The 24,654-nt window shown below is 54.5% G+C and overlaps 8 protein-coding genes across 8 annotated transcripts; 6 read left to right on the top strand and 2 right to left on the bottom strand.

Moving 5' to 3' along the window:
* Positions 1-1,442: 1,442 nt before the first annotated feature.
* On the top strand, positions 1,443-4,982 carry A1O3_00653 (uncharacterized protein; the record flags this gene model as incomplete). Its single annotated transcript, XM_007730803.1, has 1 exon — positions 1,443-4,982. One exon carries the CDS (start codon positions 1,443-1,445, stop codon positions 4,980-4,982), a length of 3,540 nt encoding a protein of 1,179 aa, XP_007728993.1.
* Positions 4,983-6,156: 1,174 nt separating this feature from the next.
* Positions 6,157-7,905, top strand: A1O3_00652 (uncharacterized protein; the record flags this gene model as incomplete). The annotated part of the gene is made up of 1 exon (XM_007730802.1): positions 6,157-7,905. The coding sequence occupies one exon, from the start codon at positions 6,157-6,159 to the stop codon at positions 7,903-7,905; it is 1,749 nt and encodes a 582-aa protein (XP_007728992.1).
* Positions 7,906-8,185: 280 nt separating this feature from the next.
* On the bottom strand, positions 8,186-9,675 carry A1O3_00651 (uncharacterized protein; the record flags this gene model as incomplete). The annotated part of the gene is made up of 2 exons (XM_007730801.1): positions 8,186-9,357; positions 9,429-9,675. 2 exons carry the CDS (start codon positions 9,673-9,675, stop codon positions 8,186-8,188), a joined length of 1,419 nt encoding a protein of 472 aa, XP_007728991.1.
* A 268-nt stretch (positions 9,676-9,943) lies between these two features.
* A1O3_00650 (thymidylate kinase) lies at positions 9,944-10,675 on the top strand (the record flags this gene model as incomplete). The annotated part of the gene is made up of 2 exons (XM_007730800.1): positions 9,944-10,088; positions 10,140-10,675. The coding sequence occupies 2 exons, from the start codon at positions 9,944-9,946 to the stop codon at positions 10,673-10,675; spliced, it is 681 nt and encodes a 226-aa protein (XP_007728990.1).
* A 27-nt stretch (positions 10,676-10,702) lies between these two features.
* Positions 10,703-11,941, bottom strand: A1O3_00649 (uncharacterized protein; the record flags this gene model as incomplete). Its single annotated transcript, XM_007730799.1, has 1 exon — positions 10,703-11,941. One exon carries the CDS (start codon positions 11,939-11,941, stop codon positions 10,703-10,705), a length of 1,239 nt encoding a protein of 412 aa, XP_007728989.1.
* A 1,063-nt stretch (positions 11,942-13,004) lies between these two features.
* On the top strand, positions 13,005-18,518 carry A1O3_00648 (histone demethylase JARID1; the record flags this gene model as incomplete). Its single annotated transcript, XM_007730798.1, has 5 exons — positions 13,005-13,370; positions 13,437-13,485; positions 13,536-14,408; positions 14,469-17,229; positions 17,279-18,518. The coding sequence occupies 5 exons, from the start codon at positions 13,005-13,007 to the stop codon at positions 18,516-18,518; spliced, it is 5,289 nt and encodes a 1,762-aa protein (XP_007728988.1).
* Positions 18,519-19,310: 792 nt separating this feature from the next.
* A1O3_00647 (methylenetetrahydrofolate reductase (NADPH)) lies at positions 19,311-21,581 on the top strand (the record flags this gene model as incomplete). The annotated part of the gene is made up of 1 exon (XM_007730797.1): positions 19,311-21,581. The coding sequence occupies one exon, from the start codon at positions 19,311-19,313 to the stop codon at positions 21,579-21,581; it is 2,271 nt and encodes a 756-aa protein (XP_007728987.1).
* Positions 21,582-23,098: 1,517 nt separating this feature from the next.
* Positions 23,099-23,464, top strand: A1O3_00646 (NADH dehydrogenase (ubiquinone) Fe-S protein 7; the record flags this gene model as incomplete). The annotated part of the gene is made up of 1 exon (XM_007730796.1): positions 23,099-23,464. The coding sequence occupies one exon, from the start codon at positions 23,099-23,101 to the stop codon at positions 23,462-23,464; it is 366 nt and encodes a 121-aa protein (XP_007728986.1).
* Between the last annotated feature and the right edge of the window lie 1,190 nt (positions 23,465-24,654).

The raw sequence follows: 24,654 nt of genomic DNA, 5'->3' as shown, positions 1-24,654 counted from the left end.
CATTTCAGAATGAACTTCGAGATCGCAGTCTTGCCTGCTTGTGAGGGGGTGCCCATCCCTCAGGAGTTGGCCAAGGAGAACCCACCTGCATTCAAACCTTTTAATCTGCAAACACGAGAGATGGTGGTGCTCTCGGAACATTCCATGTCGACAAGTCCGAGCGACATGGAAGTTCTCGAGCGCAAGATTGGTCCAGAGATCAGCTGAGAAGGTTGTGGCTAGTCGTGCTGCACCAGGACGGCTGCTAACGGTGCATAAGCATGCTTTTGGGCTGCCGCTTCCCTGTAGCAGCCAAGAGTTAATTCATCCGCTCCAAGGCCGTATAAAACATCTTATCGCTCCACAGAGAGTCAGCTGCAGTGGCCGCTCGCTGCGGCAAGGTAGCTAGGCCATCTCCACCCATGTCCTGCTGTTGACTAATCATTCTTCCGCGCCTGGCTGGGCTTTCGTGTCGGTTGAACGGGAGACGGCCATCCTATAGGCAACTGGACCTACTCTGTGCCCGTAGATTGCTCTTGAAGGAGGGATGCGGGGTCGGCATTTCAGCCACGGCTCGATGACACAGTTGCCGTCTGCTGATCAAGGTGGTTGGACGACCCGATGGCAACCCTGCTGGTCAATGGGTGAGCTGTGAGCACATCTACCGAGGTCTGTACTCCGTACTCCGTACTCCGTACAGGTCGGCGGTCTTGTCGCTGTCTGGCGTGGACTTGGGCGGCCTCTGTCAGACGAGGATGAGCAACGTTGCATAGATCCTTTCAAGCTAGTGATTGAGGATTGGCTTGGGACTTGTCGGTTGGAGCTTTCCGAGGTCATGATAGAAACTTCAGAGATCGAGGAGGAAGAAGGGATTTGGAGGGAGCAGCCGTGCTTTAGTATGTGTTAGAGTGTTGTGAAATAATGGATTAATCAACATGCAGGATCTTGTTACGTTCGCGCAGCAGGTAGGGCCACGAATCGAAGGCGCTGAACACGGGTAAAGCGGCTCGGAAAGCGTCCCTTTCTACCCCAGGTGCCGCTGTTTTAACCCGCCTGTGGCAATGGATCCAACCTGCTAAAACGGCGCGTGGTTTTGTGCACTAGTCTTGATCTGGCTCTTTATTTACATCCCGGTCTTGGCAGGTTCAACAATGGCCGACGTTGCGCTGCCGCTGCAGCTGCGCTACGAGTTCGCTGGTCGGCCACTGGCATTGTATCTTGCCGCACAGACTTCTTCAAGGCCTCGTCGCAGCTCACACTTTCTCGCGCGCCTGAGGTGTTGCTACATGTTCTGTCTCCGGCCCACGTCCACTCTTTTGCGCCTGTCTCAGTCGCTATTCCATCACCACATTCGTTGCGAGACAAGTCCATCGCTCAGCGGCCGGCAGATGCTGTCACCTCTCTCTCCAGTGCAGTGCGCACCATCATAAGATATCTTGACGAGTATACATCCAAGCCCAAAGATGGCAGCTCCTTCGCTACCTACCAAATTCCCTTGTTGGTGCCGCGCAGTCTATTCTTGGGGCGGTGAAACAGACAGAGACCTGGGATTCGTTGAAGGCGACTTGATAGAATGCCTCAACGCTGGAGATGGCTCATGGTGGATGGGAAGGTTGCGCCGAGACAAGAGGATGATGGGTCTTTTCCCTTCCAACTTTGTTGTTGTTCTCGAGGCCAACTTCGTACCTATGAGCCGATCAGTCAGCCCTCTGCCTGATTTGCCGAAAGCCGATCAGGGAAGCAAGGACACTTCGGCGCAGTTGCAAGATAAGAAGGCGAGAGCCAAGGCCAGGAGGCCATTTCAAGGCTACAAGAATGCGAAAACTCCAACCGGTACTGTGACCACGACACCTCAGCAGGCGGGAGTCGCCACGGCTCCAACACAACGACCCTATGACCCTAGACACCCTCCCTCTACGGTGTTATGGCAGCAGAGACCGCCTTCAAGAGCCCCTTCGAGATCACCATCGCCGTTACCACAGTTTGAGATAGGCTCATCCCCTCCTCCACCACCGCCCCCGCCTCATCGTGTCCTTGGCGGTCCTCATGGCAGTTTGTCACGGGCTGCCTCACCTGCTCCAGAACGATTGGAGATGAACGATCGATATCGGGCCATCTCTCGCACTCCTTCCCCTGCACCTCCCTCTGTCAATGGACACACTCCACCTATGATAAGAAATGCGATGGACGAGGTGATGACCTCGCTAGATGACATGACGCTTGTCGGAAGAGATTCGACACACGAGCCAGAACAAGATTTCAATCCCTGGTCGCCCGAAGCTTTTGATGACTTCCGTCGCCCTGACCGGAGACCAGACCCTCGACCAGTCACCAGCCTTGGGTTGGGTGCGGGTGGAAGTCATTATTCCGAAGGGCGCATCAATTACAGTAGTCGACACAACAGCCCCGATAGATTCCAGGATGGGCCTCCGCGCCTTGAGAACTATGTACAGAGAATGGAAAGCCGGCTACGACGGATGCAGCAAGCACGAGAAGGCAGCAACTCAGAGGACATTGCAAGCGATCCTCCAGAACCGCCTCCAAAGAATTCCCCTTGGGCGTCGAGACCTGGCTCTGCCATGGCCAGCCGACGAATGTCAATGCGGAAGAGAAAGTCTGCCTTTGAGCTCGGAGGCAACAGCCTAGCCAGGACTTACACGACGAAGACCAACTCTACCAATTCCAGCAGTGGAGTTCAAAGCGTTGCAACCAATTCCTCGCATCAGAGCAGTATGACCAGCCAGAGTCTCATGAGTGGATACTCGGCAAGCGGAATCAGCGCCACCAGCGCAGGTAGCCTTGCCAGGAAAAGAATGGGAAGCATGAGGGATCGAATGACCAGGCCGATGACCAGCGCAGGGACCAGGATCCAGCAATGGGATCAGAGCGACGTACGACCCAAAACACCAAATACGGGAGTGTCTTATCATTCGAACCATGACTCAAGACAAGGCGCGAAGTCGGCAGTTGGATGGGAGGACGCGGACCGAAGCACGACGCCCGGACTAGGTGGCTTCACTACACCCAAAGCGAAGAAACCAGGCTTCTTCAAGAAGTTGATTGACAGCGCAAAGACAGGGGCGGCAAGTGCCCGAAGCACCATATCAGCAAGTCAGACTGGGAGCACTGCCGGATCACCGACCAAAATGACCGGGATTGCTGGCGGTATGGCATTTAATGCCCCTGTTCAGACCGCTCACCTTGATGGCGCATATGGAAGAGATGCCGCAGGGGCGATGGGGTTAGCCAGCGGCGCTTCCGGGTCGTATATACTGACTCGAAGGGATGTTAACAGATCCAACACGCCCGGACCATCAGAACGACAGGAACGAGCGGATCGGTGCCATATGCTGGACCAACCAGTTATCTGTCCGGTGGAAGAGTTGTTCGAAAACCTCGAAGGGGATGAAGACGCAGATGGCCGGCCCGTCCATGAGCCATTCCAACTCAGCAACCCCAGTTTCAGCCAGGTAGATAAAGCTGCTCGATTCATCACGACCCTACCCAGCAGCATCACGGCCGCCAGTCTCGCGACTGGATATATTTGCCGTCCATATCGGAGCGGGGTACAAAGACTCCGTGCCATCTTCATCTGGTGTGCCGAGCGCATCAACTGGGAGGAAGACCTCGACCTCGACGCATTCAACTACAACCAACCCGTCGATACCAGGCGGGTCATCCAGGCGAGACGTGGAAGCAGTCAAGAGGTGTCAACCCTCGTCCTGGAAATGTGCCACGCTATCGGTATCCACGCCGAAATCGTGCAAGGATATCTGAAGACGCCGGGGGAAGATCTCGACTTGGATGCCGTCTCACATCCGAACCATTACTGGAACGCAATCCTGGTTGATGGAGAATGGAGGATGATGGATGCCAGCCTTGCAAGTCCCACCAATCCGAAAAGGGTGCGGTATTCGAGCGTCAGCTCAACCATTGCCGAAGCTTGGTATTTCCTGACGAAACCGAGTGAGATCTGTTGGACTCATGTGCCTGTCCAAGATGCCCAGCAACACATGATCCCAATTGCCAGCCCGGATGTCCTCCTGAGTCTGCCAGGGGCCTGTGCACCGTTCTTCCGACAGGGACTGTCAATGCATGCGTACGACACCAGCATCATAAGGATGGACAGACTCGAAATGTGCACCTTGAGCATCAACGTGCCAGCAGACGTCGAGATCGTGGCAGAAGTTGAGGCCAGGAATTATCTGCACGACCAAGACGGCGATGTCTATGAGGATGTGGACAACGTGACCAGGAAACGAGCTCTTGCCCAAGCGAGCTGGTATCGAACCGTGCCCAATACGGAAGTCTGTCAGAAGCGATATGTTATCAAGGCGGTGCTGCCCGGAGACGAGGGCATTGGAGTGCTCAAGGTGTACGCGGGGAAGAAAGGCTTGATGCTCAGCTCACGGGATATCGTCCATCCTCTGGCACTGGCATTACCCTTGTACCACAGTGGGGAAAACCCTGCATACGACTTTGTGATGAGACACCCCACACCGCACGCCACGAGGCAAGACCTGTACGTGGTACAACCTCAGTGTTTTCGACTCGGGGCAGGCGAGACGTACGTGTTTTGCGTACGGCAGCATGCCGCCTCTGTTGCCTCGACGCCAGCGACTGAGCAATCTGGCTTCGACTTGCGGCCCAGCAGTCCAAACCCGCTGATGCGACCTACCAGTGCAATGAGCATGACGAGCAGCGCGGCAGGCAGTAACCCGAGCGAATATAATAGCAACGCCAACGGCAGTGCGGCAGGCACCAGAGCCAAAGACAAGCCGGCTAAATTGGCCATCCAGAGCCCCAGCGGCAAGATCATCAGGCTGAACCGCAAACATGAGGGCGTGCCACAGCCCAGCCAACTGAAAGAAGTGGATGGCGAGATACTGGGAAGCGCCTGGGAGACAGTCATCAAGGTCCAAGAACGGGGGATATGGCGAGGTCTCGTGCTGGCGGATCGAAGTGCGAGGTGGTGCGTCTGGGGAGAATGGGAGTCTGTTTGAGTTGGATCAAAAATGTCGAGTTTTCGGGTTGAGATTGACAGTGGTTGACGGCACCGGCACAGTTACAGCCATGAGACTGTGCGACACTTGGGAGTGTCTTTATGTTCTCAACGACATACAGTACAAGGAGGGAGTTTGCGTGGGAAAGTGCGCCAAAGGAGCCATAATACGGGCGGATTGATTTAGGGGCATGGGTTTGCTTCGTCCGGGCACATGTATGAGTACCAGAGGCTCTTTTTTCCGGACGGTTGTTATGATGACCGAACGAATGGCTCTTGAATGAGTTGGATGTGTTCGTGGTGGTCAAGGCTGCCCGTTGAGTAGATTTGCCATCTGATGGCTGTCAAGTATCGAGCGGGAAGACAGCAACAAGATCATGTTCGATTGCATTCTGAGTGTGTATCTGTCGTCCATCGTCCACACGTGTACGGAGTAGACCTAGACCTTGCGAGGGATTGTCGTCGAGTTGGTATGACACCAATACTACTGGTACAGTGTACGGAGTACAGGAGTATCCGTACCTGATATAGATATAGATGTGAGATGTGGCAGCCGGAAAATCAATTAATCCGGCATTTACGTACGTCAGGCTCAGCCATGAAAACACCACCAAGTTCCTTCCCACGGTGCTACAGTCCCAACGATACTCTTCGGTTCGACGAGGCCAGGCTGGACTCCTCTATCTATTGCTCTACTGACTACTGTCCTACTGACTGCCACTGCATTATTCATTCTCCGACCGTGCTCTCTCTCCCTCTCCCTTATATGTCGAGGGTTAGGGTTAGGGTTCGCCTGCGCGGAGGTAGACAGCATCATCTATCCCATCACGCTGGTTTTCAACATCCGAATTGTTGTTCTTCGATAAGCATTCATTCCGCGCCCGGCTATCAGAATCAGAACCAGCACTACTAGTAGCTGGATGGCCTGGCCGGATTCCTATCACACATTAGACTTTTAAGTGCTAATCCTGCAAGGAGACGGCTGGAAGAACCCTGCGGACGTATTTACCTACTCCTAACGCTGTACGCGTACTGCACAAGCGCGCCCACGAGCTCAAGACAAGCCAAGTCAAGCCAAACCAACCCAAACCAGGCCAAATTGCTCCTCGACCTCAACTCCGACGCGAAAACAACTGCTCATGCCCGGCAACTCGCACCTAGAATACTCAGCCTTGATGGACTCTGGCATTGACTCCGACGCCGACGCCGACGCCGACATGCCGTCCCTGAGTACCTACCTATCTCATGTTCGCCGTCTAGTGTTTCGACCGAAGAGGGCCTCGTCGACCGGAGGCACAAACGCGTCAGGCTCGGGCAACGAACAGTTGATACTCGTGATGGGAAACCCCTCTGCCGACCTGGACAGCTTTGTGTCGGCGGTCGTGCTGTCGTACTTCTACAACTTCCATTCCAACTCGCGAATAGCACATAGCACCGGCTCTTCCTCCGCACCTCCAGGGAACGAACATGGTACCAAGACTACGGAGAGGTATGTGCCCGTCCTGAATCTGCCTAGCGTAAAAGCCCATGAATTATGGCGACTCAGACCTGAGTTTGGGGTTGCGATGCGGTGCGCTTTGGGCGAGTCTGCCAGCGAAGTCCGGAACGAGAGCGAAAGGGATGCGTGTACGCAAGGCAAAGGCGCAGTCATAGACAAGGTCACGCAATTGGAGGATCTGATTACGATCGCCGACGTCAAAAGTGATCCGGAGTCAATCTTCCATTCTCTATTCTCGGACTCGGATAAGGCCAGGGAGCTGCGAGCATCTGAGCAGAGACCGGTTGAGGACTCCAGCAACATTACTCCTACTACGACGGGCGACCCACTACCACTATTTCTCGTGGACCATAATGCGCCATCAATCCCTGGCCTGTCCGACGAAAGCATACACTCTCGTTTCACCGTGGTCGGCTGCATCGATCACCATGCTGACGAAGGCTACGTGGCCCAAGACGCATCGCCCCGGATCATCACCACAGGTATAGGCAGCTGCACGAGTCTCGTGGTCAAGCACCTTATAGACCGCGGCATGTGGCCCAGGCCCTGTATGAAAGGTGGCCATGATCGTGATAGTAGCAGTGGCGGTAGTGGCAATCCGTCAACCACAATGCATGGAGCCGGTTCAAGCATCCAAGAAATCAGCAGACTTGCCCTTGCACCCATCTTGATCGACACCTCCAATCTCAAAGGTAAAGGAGACAAGTGTTCCGACATAGACCGCGAGGCTGTTGCATTTCTCGAATCGGGCCTGACCCCGGCACGTCGCAACTCGACCACGAACGCGAAAGCAGAATCCAGTTCGGATTCAGGTGTGCACCCTCCAGCGAGCTCGGACAACGCATATACAGCGTGGGATCGCGATGCGTTCTACCACGCCATCGCCAACACCAAAGCGAACTCGCTCAACCTCCTGACCATGCAGGAAACGTTCGACCGGGACTACAAAGTCTGGCGCGAGCCTGTAGAGAGCATATCCAGTCCCGAGTCGTCGACAGCGTCGACCTCCGAGCCTGAACAGGTCGGTGTCAACATCGGCATGTCCAGTCTCGTCAAGCCGCTCTCGTGGCTCGTCAAGCACGCAGGCGGCGTGGACAAGTTCGTCCAAGAAGTCCAGGCCTTCGCCACGGCGCAAGATCGGAACTTGGGCGTCTTCGGCATGTTGACCCGCGCCGGGCAGGGCAAGGAGGTGGTTGTCCTTGTCTTGGACGAAAGCTTGAACAGGTTGAGGTTGATTCCGCAGTTCCAAGAAACCGCTGGAGAGTTGAAGCTGAACGATTGGAACGAGGATGCGGCGTTGATGGACGCTTTCGACAAGAGCTTGTCGTGCCGTAACGGTCGCTGCAAGATCTGGTGGATGGGCGATACGAGTAAAAGTCGGAAACAGGTCGGGCCGTTGTTGAGGGAGGCTGTTAGAAATGTGTGATCATGATACAGGGGGCGAGGGGATGCCGCCCATGAAGCAGTGACCTCACACTTTATCCTCACCAAATTGGTATCCCGGCGTCAACGACTCGATTGAATTGCCCAGTCACTGAGTGAATTGTCCATCCGTCCAGTGTGAAGAAAGCGAGTGGCCATGACCCGAGCGAGAATTGACAATGCACAATGGTCTGGGTGTATGCAGTATGCGGTTTTTTGTTCATCATCAGCTGTCGGGGCCAGAATGTATTTCTATTCTCGATTCCCTATTCCTATTCCGATTCCTATTCTACCCGTTTTGCCAACCCATGTTTCTCGATATCTTCAGCATCGCCGTCTGGGGTGGCCACGCCAGACTCCGCTTCCGCCAGCTTCTGCACCTGGTCGTCCAGTCTGCCGTACTGCCGGGGATTCTTCTTCGGCTCGCCCCGGCCCACGCTCTTCATCTGGTATCCCCGTACTCGGGGCCCTTGGCCGGTCTGTTTGGGCAACTCGGACCGATAAGCTCGGCCGAAAGTCTGGACGTCGGCGTCGAACGTCCCTTGTGCAATGCTCCGGCGGATACTGGCGAACAAAGAATCGATGATGCTGTAATTGTGGATCTGCAGCAACGTCCACGCCAGCATTTCGTTGGCCTGCAGCAGGTGATGGACGTAGGCTCGGTGGTGGCGTTGGCAGGTGTAGCATTCGCAGTCCGGACTCAATGGTGACAGATCAGTGGCGTGCGTCGTGGACCACATATCAGTCCCGAGCGGTTGCTCCGAGGGACACGGCTCCGTCGAGCCTGGAAAGGGAAAAGAAAAGGACAATGCAATGCCATACTCGGAGGATTGGGTCGCAAACGGCACGGTGATCAAATCCACGCCGGCGTAGATGGCCGCAAGCACTGCTTGCGGCGTCGGCGGATCGTCCAGGCAGATTGTCGGTAGCTGCCGCAGACCCTCCGGTACCGCGACCATGGTGGAGGGCGAGTAGATGCACAATCCTGATATGTGCGATGTGTATTCGTCGCGTAGGTCGGAGAGATATAGTGACAACAGTTGTGGTTCGAGAGGTGGAATGGAGGCAAACACGGGTGTAGCTTCACTGGCATCACCCCGCTGGCTCTCTACCATGTCTGCAAGCCAGGCATGTGTTCTGTCGGCACTCTTCTCGATTCTCTTTGCGCTGGCCGTCTCCGCGGTGACCACGTCAGCCAGACTCACCGAGACATCCACATCCAGGTCCTTGACCGCCTTGTTGTACTGTTGCACCTCGAGAAATCGGAATCCATACGAGGTTGAAATCGCGATCGACGAATTCGTGTTATGCGCGGGAGGAGAGATGCTCGGGACTCGGCGAGGCCCTACCACGGACAGACACTGGTCAGGTAGACATGTGTACCGCCGTAACCGTGACTCGCCTTTCTGGACAGGCGTGCTGTAGATGGGCGCATCGGCATGCGACTTCTCAATGACTAGAACGAATCAACTGTAAGCCAACATGTCAGCGGGCAACTTGAGCGCTGAAGGGGCCACAACGACATACAGTCTTCCAGCGGCAAATATACCGCCGTAATCTTGGTGTGTCTCTGCACATTATCCTGCGACAGGTGAGGTATCACGCCTCGAGATGTCGGGACAAGATAGTGCGGTGTATTGATGGTGGTAGGTCTGGCACGGAAGGACAATTGACCCAGTCTTGCGGCGCCTTCTGAAGCAGACGTATGTTGCAGAACGAATTTGAGCATTTCGTGCGGTAACTGCGCCAAAGAGGCACTGCTTACTTCCTCCATCGTGCCATCACTGGTTGATCCTGGTGAAGAAAGTTGGTTCAATGTCTGGAATTTTGACGGGCATCGTGAATGTGTTGTAGACGCTTGAGCTCCGCCGTACAGTGGCCCGGTAGAGCGGAGCACTTGGACAGAGATACCTTAACGTTTCCCTTTCACAGTCTCTGGTACATTCTACATGGCAGCAGGATACCCTCAATTTCAATCCTGCATTGCAGTTTGTTCAGACAAAATCTCACCAAGATATCTAGACAATACAGTTACGGTTGTCATGGACAATTCAACAACTACTTCACCGAGGGGTTTGCTCATCGTGCTAGAAGGCCTTGACCGTTCCGGCAAGTCGAGTCAATGCGAGCTGCTTGTCGAAGCTCTGCAAGCAAAGGGCCACAAAGTGCGGCATGTCAAATTCCCTGGTGCGTCGTAACAATTTCTGTTTGACGTTTTCCTCAGCTCACGAAAGACAGACAGGACTACGCCTACAGGGCAAATGATCAACAGCTACTTGACACGCCAGGCTCGGCAAGATGATCACTCGATCCATTTGCTGTTCTCGGCCAATCGCTGGGAAGCCGTCCACAGTATCCAAGAGGATCTCTTGAATGGGGTCACCGTCATCGTCGACCGCTATTCATTCTCTGGGGCGGTGTACTCGGCGGCCAAAGAAAATCCAGATCTATCGCTCGACTGGGCTTGGGCTCCGGAAATAGGCCTTCTAAAGCCTGATATCCTGTTCTTTCTGGATATTTCTTCTGCAGCGGTGGCCAAACGTGGCGGCTACGGTGCTGAGCGATATGAAACGGAGAAGATGCAAGCGCGCGTCCGGACCTTGTACAAGGAGCTATTTGCGAGACTGGACGACGTCCCTGTCTCTGTGGTGGACGCAGGACGGTCGATAAGTGAAGTTGCGGCCGATATCCTCTCTGAAACCCTTCAGTTGCTACCAAACGATGCCAGGCCGAGACAATTGCGCAAGCTGGGACCCTTGCTGAAACAGATCTAAAAAGGGAAAAGAAGACAATGGACAACGTCATCTGTCATCTTCGCTATCTTCAATGACGATCTCGAGTTTTCCCGGCTGGGTACTGTTGTCAGCATCACCCAGAACATTGGGCGTCAGGCTTATCAACGAGTCTGTGGACGCAACTGAAGCGACAGATAAATTGTCCTCCTGCTCCTCGCCACTCAACCCGGGTTCGTCATCAACAGCATCTTGAAGTGTAAGAACACCTTCCCCGTTTTCTTGCTCATCATCGTTCTCACTTTCGGTTTCTAGGATCTCGGCAGCGGCAGCTGCAGTACTCTTGCCCCTTTTCCCTAACAAATTTTGTACCTCTTTTATGCCTCTAGTTCTCAGAGTCACCTGTTGCATCAATTCCACCCATTTGTGATCATGGCCACATGATGGACAGCGTGCAGTCTCCGGGACAACCAAAGCCGACTCGGCTCTCTTCAGGGATGTGTCCGCTAGGCAAGTTACGTGGCAAATGTCCTGACAGTCATCGGTGTGACAGATGATGAAAAGGTGTTTGTGGATATCAATGCTTTCGTCGCACACCGAGCACCTCTGGTTGTCACCTTCGTCAAGAAGAAACTGGGACTTCTCAAACACACCATGGAATCGGGCATAAGTCGGATCTACACCCTCAACTCCACCTTTCCCAATTAAATCAGCCTTTCGCCTCCTCGGCACTGGCTGGGCTGAAGTGAAGTCTTGCTCTTGCGGGACTGTCTGCGCGGGATCGAAATAAACCTTGATGCTGGGACGGATATATGAATCAACCCGCCCACACCAGGTCGCCCATGAGCGATATACATCCTCGCTGAAAAAACGCACTTCAAGAGGCCATTTGGAGAAGTAAGGAACGCGAAGCAAGAGGTGTAAGTTGGACAGTTTGTCTATGAGGGAGGTCCGTGGTCGGCCTGGTCTCCGTGTTGTCTTCCTTGTCTGGGCAGAGGTCTTCGTGCGTGTGGTGGCAAAGGAGATGCGCTCGGTCGGGTTGATGTGTCTAGTTAGATGGGCGTTCTGCCAGGCCCATTCAAATTGCAGAGCGGCAATGTTGGAGGGAAATCCGGCGACGATGCAGGCCATTTCCCAAGGCCGAAGACTTGCTCGGGACGTCCGCACTGCCCCGCCCTGCACACGACCATTATGTTGAGCAAGACGTCGGGCAGGATTGGGACTGGATCCAACATAGAGGCTGGAGTGGCGCACGGTGGAGCGGAGAAGGTAGCAGCAATAAAAAGCTGGGACGGGTTTGACGTCCATAGCATGTAGTAGTGAGCCCGTGGGAGATTTAAATGCGTCAATATAGAGAGTTCCCCAAAGACATGAGTCAGAGTTAGGTAAACAGGTGGCGTTTCATATATTGGATGCGCAAGGCTGAGCGAATGCTTCGGCAGGCTGCATGGACCTGAGAAGTCCTTGCCGGGACAGGGAGAGGCGCCTGACACAGTGGTGATAGGCGGCGCAGCGACGACAACCGGTGAGGCGACCAAGGTTTAGATGCAGAGTAAAGGGGGCTCTTCTGCTATCCCATTCCACACCCTGTGAGCACCACGACTGTCTAAGTAGGATGTCGCAGAGCGCCAGAGTCCAAAACGTTCATGCCACGCCACCAATGGAGGACGCGGTGGTATGTTGGTATGTAGTCGCATGCCGTCGCAACAGCGCCTCACGTGAGCCATCTTGCGCTAGTCCGTAAACGACCTAACTCCTGTGGCTGCCGGCTTGGCATGAACTGCGGAGCTCCGAGTCTCAGAAAGATGCACACGTGACGGGCAATGCTGGCTGCAAATGCACTCGTCTCAGTCTGGCTGCGCTGCTGGCTGCTCCTCGTGTCCAGGTACCATACGATACTCGCGTACTATACGCTCTGGCACCGTGGGCCGTAGCCAATCATCACCCTCAGTCCACCTGCTAGTCTTTGGATCCTGCCCTGCCTCTATTGCCCGATCATCCATCCTTGACTTTACACATTCTTCGACCGATTCTGCCTTTCGCTTCTCTGTGCTCTTTCAATTCTTCGCATCCGCATGTAGAGGCTCTGCCCTCTGAAGTGCTGGCAGAGCACTTCGCTCAAATTAGTAGTACCTCAAGCTCAGACTGCGGTACACAAGGCTACCCGCATCTACCTACCGGCCCTCGTTCCTCCCTCTCGGCCTCGTCCATATCAACGAAATCGCTCATCGGTCTCCTTGTCCACGCCCGGCAGACCACTCCACATCATAGAACGGCCTTTCTGCTATTGTGTCGACCGTGGTCCTGACAACAAACATCGTCTGAATAAAGCATATTCGTATTGGGTTGGACTTGAGATTTTGTCGCAGTCATGGTCGCTCCACCGTCAACTGGTGGTGTTGCACCTGCGACTGCGACCGTCAAAACATCATCCGCCCCTCGAGTGAACGGTACTGCGCCCAGCATGGTCACTCCTTCATTCCCCTACAGTGCTCGTCGTGCTCAACCTCTTGATATGCGAACTGTCGAGCGCAAAGGCCATTCTACAAGTCGCGACCCCCCAACACGAACGAGGCCACATGGAATACCTGAAGCGCCAACATTCAGACCAACTGAAGCAGAATTTCGCGATCCAATGGCATATATTCGAAGCATTTCGGAAAAGGCTAGTAAATACGGAATTTGCAAGATTATTCCTCCAGACAATTGGAATCCCGACTTTGCCATCGATACGGAGGTGAGTAGTGAGACATCAACGTTGAGAACGCCCCGGAAGCGCCTAAACCGTGCTGATTGATCGTAGCGTTTCCATTTCCGGACTCGACGTCAAGAAATCAATCTTGTCGAAGGAGGTGAGCCGTCTGCTGAAGTCATGCTCAGAATTCTACTTACTTGTCTGTAGGCAATCGAACAAATCTCAACTACCTAGACCAGCTTGCCAAGTTCCACAAGCAATACGGTGCCCACCTCAATCGATTTCCCAGCGTTGACAAGCGCCCTCTCGATCTTTACAAACTCAAGAAAGCCGTCGAAGTTCGGGGAGGTTTTGAGCGAGTCTGTAAGGATAAAAAGTGGGCAGAGATCGGACGTGACTTGGGGTACAGTGGCAAGATCATGTCTTCTCTGTCCACTTCGCTCAAAAATTCCTACCAGAGATGGCTACATCCCTATGAAGAATGGCTGAAATATGCCAAACCTGGCGTTCATCAACAACTCGAAAATGACCAAGGAGGAGCATACTCGCCTCCTCTTGCACCTCAACACCCTTCCGTGAACCCTCCGCCAATGCCGACTCAGTCTGCTCCTCCAAGCATAGGTACAGGCTCGCCCGGCCTGCAGCCTGCCACAGTTTTCGATCCTCCCATGCACGCTGCTTCTGGCCCACCACTACAACCACCCTCGGTGCTAACAGCCGCACCGACTCCTCCACCGAGGCCCGTTGCCCCTTCCGGCTTCACGGCTGTCAATAGTGGCTTTGCTGCTGTAAACAGCCCTTCCGGATTTACTGCTGTCAACGCACTCCTACCTCCAGTGATAAAGAAGGAGGCCAACGGGGTGCCTCCCGCGACCCAAAGTCCAGCTCCATCGTTTCTGCCAATAAATGGTCCCACTATCACCACAATTCACTCTCCCGGGCCTCCAGTCCCGAATGGGACCTCGAACCCGCTCAAAAGAGCCATGAGCCATGAGAGCTTGAACGGTGAATCGGGGTCGGAGGGCTTGGATGGCGACTTGGATGGTCCAAATGGCAGGAAAAGCAAGAGGCCTAAGAAAGGTTGGTTTGATCAATTTGTTTTTGGAATACACACCTGGGATGACTTGCTAATTCAAGCAGAGGGACTTCCTACTATTCCCGGCAACCATATCCCGGCAATGCGCCCTTCCACACCTCAGGTCCGGTCCAAGCCTGCACCTCGCAGACAAGGCGACAAATGCGAGAAGTGTGGAAAGTCCGACAGCAAGGAGAGTATTCTGGTTTGTGACACATGTGACTTGGGCTACCATAAGCATTGTATTGAACCACCCCTACGGCACGTTCCGGACTATGATTGGCACTGTTCCAAATGTTTGGTCGGCACCAACGATTACGGCTTTGAAGAGGGCAGTATCTACTCCCTGAAACAATTCCAAGAAAAGGCGAACAATTTTAAAGAGCACTATTTTTCTGCTCGAATGCCCTTCGAGCCCATCACAAATACCCAGAAACGACCCACCGAGGACGACATTGAACGGGAATTCTGGCGACTGGTAGAAGACATCACAGAGTCGGTGGAGGTCGAATATGGCGCGGATATCCATTCTACCACCCATGGTAGTGGATTTCCCACCGTGGAAAAGAATCCTCTTAACCCGTACTCTAAGGATCCCTGGAATCTCAACGTCATGCCTTTCCTCGAGGATTCGCTCTTCAGGCATATCAAGGGTGACATTTCTGGTATGACAGTGCCTTGGTTGTATGTGGGCATGTGCTTCTCCACGTTCTGTTGGCACAATGAAGACCACTATGCCTACTCTGCCAACTACCAACACTTTGGCGCGACGAAGACATGGTACGGTATCCCAGGCAAAGACGCCTATAAATTCGAGGATGCTATGAGGAAGGCGGTTCCGGAGTTGTTTGAAACGCAACCGGATCTATTATTCCAACTGGTCACCATTCTTCCCCCCAACCAGTTGAGGAAAGCTGGAGTTGACGTATACGCCCTTGATCAACGCGCGGGTCAGTTCGTCATCACCTTTCCGCAAGCATACCACGCAGGCTTCAACCACGGCTTCAACTTTAATGAGGCGGTCAATTTTGCCCCAGCTGACTGGGAACCTTTCGGCGAAGCGGGGGTACGACGACTTCAAGATTTCCGTCGTCAACCGTGCTTCTCACATGACGAACTGCTCTTCACCGCTGCTGCTTCAGATACTACCATCAAAACCGCCAAGTGGCTAGGACCCGCATTGGAGCGGACTCGAGATCGCGAGTTGGCCGAACGTAAAGAATTCGTCGCTCTTCACCAAGCCCTGTCTCCACACAGTGACTGTGCATTCGAGACGCTCGCTTCCGAGGTCTCTCCTGCTTGCGGCCTCAGTGTCCAGGTCGAAAATGTTGAACTGGAAGAGGAAGAGTATCAATGCTGCTATTGTAAAGCATTCTCCTATCTCTCACAATTTCGCTGTCATGTCAGCGGCAAAGTGACCTGCCTTCGTCATCCCAAAGAAGCCGATTGTTGCTCGGCGACTCTGCAGGAGAAATTACAAGGCCCCAATCATAGCCTCATGCTGCGATACACGAACTATGACTTGGAGGCCGTCGTCCAGAAAGTTGTGGACAAAGCATGTGTTCCTGAAATGTGGGAAGCAAAACTAGAGACACTCCTTGCGGACGATGCCCGACCACCACTCAAAGCGATGCACACTCTTTTGACCGAAGGGGAAAAGATTCCTCATGTACTAAACGGCCTAGATGACCTCGCCGATTTTGTCAAGCGATGCGACCAGTGGGTGGATGAGGCAAATCTCTATCTGACTCGAAAGCAGCAAAACAGACGCAAGAACGAGAAGGCATGGCGGCGCTCGTCCCTTCGGACAGGCAAGGGAGATGAAAAGGATGAAGCACAATTGACATTGGAACGCATGAAGGAACTCATCGAGGACGGGGATCAACTGGGGTTCACTGCACCTCAACTTGAACTCCTCCAGGAGAGAGTGACAGTCATCGATGAATGGCGAGCAACTGTTAAGCGAGTTCTCTCAGGTGTGCACCAAGCGAGTACTGAGGAGTTGGAAACCTTGCTTGAGGAAGGACGCTCATTCTCTGCTGCCATGCCCGAGCTAACTAGCCTGGAGAAAGTCCACGCGCGTACGCAATGGCTTGAAGAAGTTCGACATGTTCAAGCAGACGTGCAGTCTAAAACACTAGACGAATGTCGGGCTCTTCTAAGACGCTGTGAGGAACTGGATCTTTTGGCCCAAGCGCCCGAGGTGATTTTCTTGACCGAAGTCGTACGACAAGGCGAATTCTGGGAGGTCAAAGCCAAGGAAGTGATGGCGGCTGAGGATGTTCATTATCCGCAGCTCGAGTCGTTGCATTCGCAAGTGCAGAACCACGTATTCCCGGTGAACAAGGATACTCTGGAACAAATGGACTTGATTCTGGCCAAGAATCGCGAGGCGAAGCGTCAGATCATTACGCTAGTGGAACGCAGCCACGATCCGGACTTCCGCAAGCGCCCCTTGTACACCCACGTCCGAGAAGTCGTCAAGAGCTTGGAGGACCTGAATGGCAAACCTCATGGAGCCGTCGACTTGGAGAGGGAATTGAGGAGGCATGAGGACTGGATGAGAAAGGGTAAGAAGTTGTTTGGAAAGGCCAACGCACCGCTTCACATTCTGGAACAACACATGAAGTTTGTGGAGGAAAAGAACAGCTTTTGCTTTGATCTGAACGACACCTTCCGGCCCCCTATTGAGCCCGCCTCCAGAGAAGCGACGCCTGCTGAGGGTCATGACAAGGGCACGCTCGGTGACGACGAGAAACCTGTTTTCTGTATTTGCCGGCAGCCGGAAGCAGGTCTGATGATTGAATGTGAACACTGTCGCGATTGGTGAGTACTTTCGATCGAGCTGAAGGGTCAAGCTAACCACGTCTTCTAGGTATCACGCAAAGTGCCTCAAACTTGCAAGAGGCAAAGTCAAGGAATGCGAAACATTCACTTGTCCCATTTGCGATTGGCGGGTCAAGATCCCTAGAGATGCGGCCCGTCCGAAGCTCGAAGATCTCCAAGCGTGGCAAGACGATATTGTCGATCTACCCTTCCAACCAGAAGAAGAAGAGCTCCTGAAAAGAATCATCGACAAAGCTCAAGGCTTCCGGGACTTCCTCGCCAAGTACACGAAAGGGAATCAACTCTGCCAGACCAGTGAAGAAATGCCAGAAATGCTGTTTTATCTTCGGAAACTCGAAGGTGCGGAGGTCCTGCTGGCGTATGAAACCAATCTTTTCCGACAAGAACTACACAAGTGGAACCCAATTGCACCAGAACCACCTCCGATTCTTGCTCAAAGTCTGTCGACACGGAAGCCTCGACCCACCAAGCAGCAGAAACTGATGAAGGAGCTTGGAGTTGAGAAGCCTGAAGACCTCCCTCCTCACCTCCGGACCAAGACATATGTGCGAAGAAGGACACAAGAGGCATTTATGACGGGCCCTCTTCTGCCAAAGCCGTCGACGCAGTCGCCCTCAGCCACAGGCTCAGCGGCCAGTCCGACTCAAAGTCAGACAGCTGCAAATTCCGATACCCCGACCGGGATGCAGAGGCAGGGATCCAATGGCAACTCCGGGTCCGGCGGTGCCTTTGACCCTGAATACGTGTCCGGGACTGCGCCGTATGGGACATCATTTGGAGCGAACCGGGTGCCCTCGTTCCCTCCCAACTCTCCGTCACCCTTGTTCAGCCCAGGAGCAGAACAACAGGCCGAAAGCCTCAGGGATCCGATGCTGCCAGCCTTCTCCGGTGGTCCATCACGCGATGCCAGGACTCATGACCCCCTGTTTCCCCTGTTTCACCCCAACGCCGGATTAGGTCTCGATGGAGAGGATGATCTCCGCAACGGGCTTGCGAATGCGTCCGCGAGTCAGTCACCCTCGGCTCGTGGAGGGTCGCCGCCGGGCGGAGAATACGACAGCATGTTCATGGAAATGACCCACCAGGACGGCGACGGGAGTAACGATGTGGTTCCCAGTCTTGAACAGGAAGCGAGCCATGCGAGCGAGGCATTGGACATGATCCGAACCACCAGTCACGACTCGACCAATGATCCGGGCGAGTTGGAGGACGGAGATCATGTGTCGAAACAATTTGACGAGTTTCTCAACGGGGATGAGCAAAGCTAAGCGATGGATGGGAAAGGGAAAAATGCGGGCGTTAGACGCGATGGCCAATGGAGTTTGTTTTATGGGATGGACGTCTCTCGGGGCTTAGGAGGCTTAGGCGAGACGGCAAAGGCATAGGAGAGCACTTTCATCAGGGCTCAGGCTACATGCAGTATGATTATGGTGGACATCATGGATGGGTGTTTGTGGCTGCACAGCAAAAGCCTTTAGATTCGGAAGACTCATACTAGAGACCTCAATGTGGCGGCGTGTACTACCACTGCTCAGACAGCGAATATCATGACGGGGGTGACTGACCATGTACTCTGTACGGATGCTAGTAGTATGTACTTGAACGGGTGCTGTCACTGTCACTGTCACTGTTACACCTGGTCGGCCAACAAAGGAAAAGAATTTCTAGTTTCTCGTGGGCGGCGGCGCGGGGCAATTTCTGAGAAGGCTCAGAACTCTGCCAAACACTGCCAAACACATTGATTCACTCCTCGTGCCCTTGTCCACCACTTTTGAAGGCAGCACAAGATTTCTTACGCACCTCACTCTCACTAGGTACCTCTACTGCTCCGGACATAGCAGACACGGCGCGCGGGATCTGTTAGATTGAGTCACCGTGGAGCAAGCAACGAGACAAATCCTCCAGCCTCACTCCCGCCCTCCCTCGCTCCCTCGCTCCCTCCCTCGGGCCTGTTCTCGTCCTCTGGCTCTATGCAATAGTCGATAGCCTGCAATCTCTGGACTCTTCGACGTTGATACCAAATCAAGGTGCAGCGCGGCCAGGACCGACCACCGTTAACCATGGCGGACGACGACCGACTCCCCACGCTCTTCGCCTCTCTCCCTCCCTCGTCGAACTACTTCTCTCTCGAGTTCTTCCCGCCCAAGACGTCGTCAGGCTTCTCCAACCTCCAGTCTCGTCTGGCGCGCATGGCCGCAGCTCTACGGCCGCTATTTGTGACGGTGACCTGGGGCGCGGGCGGGTCGACCGCGACCAAGTCTCTGGAGTTGGCCGAAGTGTGTCAGAGACAATTGGGCCTGACGACCGTGCTGCACTTGACATGTACGAACATGAAGAGGAGCATGGTTGACGAGGCACTGGAGAGTGCAAAGGAGGTGGGAATTCGAAACATCCTGGCTTTACGAGGCGATCCTCCGCGAGAAGAGTACAGAGACACCAGCGAAGGATTGGCGACAGACAGCAACGAGGAGTTCGTGTGGGCAGCCGACTTGGTACGATATATCCGTCGGCAGTACGGCGACTACTTTTCCGTCGGCGTTGCCGGCTATCCTGAAGGCCATGCGGATGAGAGCAACCCTGAGGCTGGGAAGCAGAGTGTCGAGCACGACCTGCCGTACCTGGCAGAAAAGGTTGCGGCCGGGGCGGACTTCATCATGACTCAACTTGGCTACGACATCAATGCCTACCAAGCGTACGAGAAGAGGCTTCGGGGCTACGTGGACACGGACGGCAACAAACTCTTTGCAACAATCCCCATTATCCCCGGCTTGATGCCCATCCAAAGCTACCAGATCATCAAACGAATCACGAAACTGAGCCACGCCAAGATCCCCGAAGACATCTCGCGACGGATCGAAGCGGTGAAATCAGACGATGAAGCCGTGAAGAGGGTCGGCGTGGATATTCTCAGTGAGCTGGTGGACCAGATCAAGGCTCTGCCACAGCCCGACGGCGTGCCGCGCGGATTTCATTTCTACACCCTCAACCTCGAAAAGTCGGTGGCTTTTATTGTCGAACGGACCGGGTTGACCCCGCCCATATCAGAACCCGAACCCGAATCTAGCCCCGGCGACCTGTCTGACTCGGACGCCATAGCGAACGACGAGGTCAAGACCGCCAGTTCGACCTTATCCAACGGAGCCGCTGCCGAGACGGGCATCTTTGTGCCGCCCACCAAATCTGGATCCTTGGCCAAGCGGAGAACGAGCTCGATCAACGCACAGCCGCACAACAGAGTGATTCTGGAGGAAAAAGCGAGACGACAGGCCGAGAAAGTGGCGGCGGCGGCGGCAACGTTGAAGCAACATGTCGCACCGGATCGAGGCACAGGAATCCCCGCCTCAGACCCGACGAGGAGACACAATCTCATGATCTCGGAAGGTCAAGGCGCCTTGGGCCGAGAAGCGACCTGGGACGACTTTCCCAACGGCCGCTGGGGCCCTTCGCATTCGCCGGCCTTTGGTGAAATCGACGGCTATGGTCCCACGCTGAAAGTTGGGCCCATCACGGCTCGCCGACTCTGGGGTCAACCCAAGTCACGGCAGGACGTGACGGAGCTGTTCCGGCGGCATGTAGTATGCGAGTTAGAGGCGGTGCCCTGGAGCGACGAGATCGACGTGGACAGCGGGGCGCCCGCGGCTCTGCGCGCCGAGACCGACGTGATCCGGAACGAGCTGCTCGCTCTGATCGAGAAAAAGGGTTATTGGACTCTGGCAAGTCAGCCTGCGGTCGACGGGGTCAGGAGCGACGACGAGACGTTTGGCTGGGGACCGCCCGGTGAGGGCTTTGTCTTTCAAAAGGCCTTTGTCGAGTTCTTCTGTCCGCGCCAGGAATGGGAGCATCATCTTCGCCCGCTTCTGATCAAATATGGCTCTGAGCAGGTCGGATGGCTGAAGACGGATGCCAACGGGGTCTTTGAGTCCAGTGAGCAACTGGAGGCGGAAACCCAGAGACGGTCTTCCACTTTAGGCGTGAATAGCCACCAAGTGACGCCGTCGACAGGGACCAACGGCAACGGCGGCGGCGGCGGCGGCGTCAATGCTGTCACATGGGGGGTCTTCCGCGGCAAGGAGATTGTGAGCCCGACCATCATCGAAGCCGAGAGCTTCCGCGCCTGGGGTGAAGAGGCGTACAGCGTCTGGAGCGAGTGGCGGAAATGCTTCCCCCGCGGGAGCCAGGAGGAGCAGTTCCTCGAACGCATGCGCCAGGAATCAGTGCTGGTCAACGTCGTCGGCCAGAACTTTATCGGGGGGCATGGAGGGCATGGCGCCGAATTGTGGAAGATTCTGCTGCAAGACGAGATACAGGAGAGTCGAGACGGTGGAGAATAGAACACCAGCGGATGGGATAAAATGGCGCACTGCAGTTAGTCAGTTCTGTATACACTGTATACACATGTGTAGCAACAGCTGATTCTGATTCTGTCTAGACGAAAAGCGATCGACGTCGACGACTATGACAGCGACCCGACTCGACTTTCTCCTCCTTTCTCCTCTCGCTTCGAAGACCTGTTGAACAAGCCTTGGGCTACGCTAAACTGCAGGACGACCAATTACCTTGGGGCGTTGTGAAGATGGAGCTTGAAAGCCAGGCCTTGGCCATCCAGTGAGGACTCTTGCACGAGTACTCCGTGATGGAGAACTGTAACTATAACTATAGGATGGCTGAAAAGGGAAACGAGACCCAATTCCAAGTCGGCGATATGGTGGGTCCATATCGCCGACTTGACATACCCAGATGAGAGAGATACACCCTACCCTCTACCCTCTACCCTCTGCCCTCTACCGTTGTCACACTGTCTCTTTGTTCTTGTTCTTTCCTCATTGTCTATCTCGAAGTTGTGCTTGTGCTTGTGCTTGTTCTGGACTCCATCTCTCATACCTATATCATTCGTGGCTGGACACGTCTGGACCGGTTCAACCCTCAGTCCAGCATTCCAGTCCAGCACTCCAACCATTCTCGATTCTTTCTTTTGCAAGCACCGTCGATTCTCATTCTTTGCAAGCACCCATGCTTCAATGTGTGAAGAGCGGCTGCGGTCCGTCTCCCCGATTACACCCACGGCTACCGCTACCGCTACCGCAATCACCAGCACTGGCGATGAGACGGCCTCCATTTCCATTCCCAGTCCCAGTCCCAGTCCCAGTCCCAGTCCGCACAATCACCACCACCACCAGTACCGGTACCGATGTCAGGGTCAGGACCACCAACTCAGTTTCCGCTTCAAATACCGGTCCCAGGATCACCAACCCAGTTTCCGCTTCCGCTTCCGCTGCCATTTCCACCGTACCTAGACGATCATCGCAGACTTCAGCCACCTCCACCGTACCTAGACGAGCATCGCAGACTTCAGCCATCTCCGACCCTGGTCGTGCTCCCCAACTTCAATCTGCCCTTCCACATCCACGGCCGGAGAAATGGAAGGCACACTCGACTGCAAGACTTCCACGTCCGCTTCAGAAGACAGAGACTGGGCCAGTGCCAGGGCAAGAAGCAAAACTGCAATATGTTCTGTAAGCTTGAGCTTTCATCTTCCACCTCCACCTTCCTCGCCAATTCAATTCTCTCTCCCAAAGCAAAGCGCAGGCTTGTCTGTCTTGTTGCAAAGAGCAGGCTTGTCTGTCTTATTGCAAAGAGCAGGCTTATCTGTCCTACTGCAAAGAAAGATTTCAAAGGCACGAGTGTGCCGGCACGAACTTGAATTTCAAACTAATCCTCCCTGGCATCGAACTTCAAACTAACCTCCCCTCCTCGAAATATCAGGACCAAAACCGACCAGCTCGTCAATTGGGCCCGTCAAGGCTCTCTGTGGCCGCTCACCTTCGCCCTGGCGTGCTGTGGGATCGAAATGATGCACGTGTCGATGCCGCGGTACGACCAAGATCGCCTGGGGATCATCTTCCGCGCCTCGCCGCGCCAGTCCGATGTGATGATCGTGGCCGGCACCGTGACCAACAAGATGGCACCGGCGTTGCGCCAGCTATATGATCAGATGCCGGATCCCAAATGGGTCATTTCCATGGGCAGCTGCGCCAACGGCGGTGGCTACTACCATTACAGCTATAGCGTGGTCAGGGGCGTCGATCGCATCGTCCCCGTCGATATCTATGTCCCGGGTTGTCCGCCCACCGCCGAGGCTTTACTGCAGGGGATTTTTCTTCTGCAGAAGAAGATCGCACAGACCAAGGTGACGAGAATGTGGTATCGGAAATAGAATGAATAGGATCGGCCATACTTGTACACTCGTTTATACATTACTGCCAATCCAAGTCCAGAAACAGAAACAGAAACAATAATAGATTGGCCGTACTGGCACGCCCGTTTATGCACTACTGCCAATCCAAGTCCAACAGTTCGCTGGAGAGATCCATCTCCAAATCCAACCCAGCATCTTCGAGCAAGCTGCTAAACGGAAGTATAGACCTCATTGCATCAGTGGCAGTAGTGTGGGACGACCGGCGTGGGGGTGGTCCCTGAACGTTGACCGCCAGAGACCCTGACCCTGCTGGGAGGGTCGAGTTCGTTCCCGGATCGGTGGTAGAGGTAGAGGTAGTGTGGGAATTGGATGGACTGGACAGCGACATCGACATCGACTCTGCGGCCAGTGGTGGAATTGGACCAGTATTAACACCCAAACCCGATCCCGAGCCCAAGCCAGACCCAGACCCAGACCCTGAGCCTCGGTCGAAAAGACAGATAAACAGCCGCTGCACCCACGTCACAACCGGCCATATCTTCTGCAGTTCGTCCATGATCAGCATGCACGACTGGGCTCGTTGCTTGGAAATGGCTTGGACATGTGGGTTCCCTTGACGAAGATTGATCACATGGACCATCAGGGCTGAGATGGTGGCTGGGACTCTGTGGTCAGGTCAGGTCAGCGTCAGCGTGTCTTGGGGATTTAAGTTGAAGTTGAAGGAGAAGAGAGATTGGGTTCGGGTTCGGGCTCGGATTCGGGACTTCAATGGCATACATACACAAAAATGGGGAACGTATCGAGGAGCTCAAAGGCGTTGATATCTTCCAGAGATCGGGTGATGGTGGCGGCGGCAATAAATTGAGCTGTGCCGACACCAAAGTCACGCGTGGTTCCGGCTGGGCCTGGTGGTCGAGCAAGGGCGATTTGAAACGTACTTCGGGTTGATCATGTCCATCAGCATCGTCGGCATGTTCAGGGGTGACGTTGGACGGGGCAATCATACTTGTAGCACAAATGGAGCAACAACCACCACGGATCTTCGGGCGTCACATGATGTAGACTGCGGTAGCGTAACTCGGGCGGCAGAGACGCCTCCCATACAGAGGCTTGGAGCCAAAGCGTGTCGACAGGGGCAGGTGCAAGTTCAAATTGCCGGGAGCCGTTCGCATCTTGGTTGTCGAGATATCTGCTCACTTTGTGTGTGG

The sequence above is a fragment of the Capronia epimyces genome (assembly GCF_000585565.1).
Source record: "Capronia epimyces CBS 606.96 chromosome Unknown aczIQ-supercont1.1, whole genome shotgun sequence".
Taxonomy (NCBI): Eukaryota; Fungi; Ascomycota; class Eurotiomycetes; order Chaetothyriales; family Herpotrichiellaceae; genus Capronia; species Capronia epimyces.
Note: the sequence above shows the minus strand (reverse complement) of the source record. Positions and strands in the feature narration are given on the sequence as shown.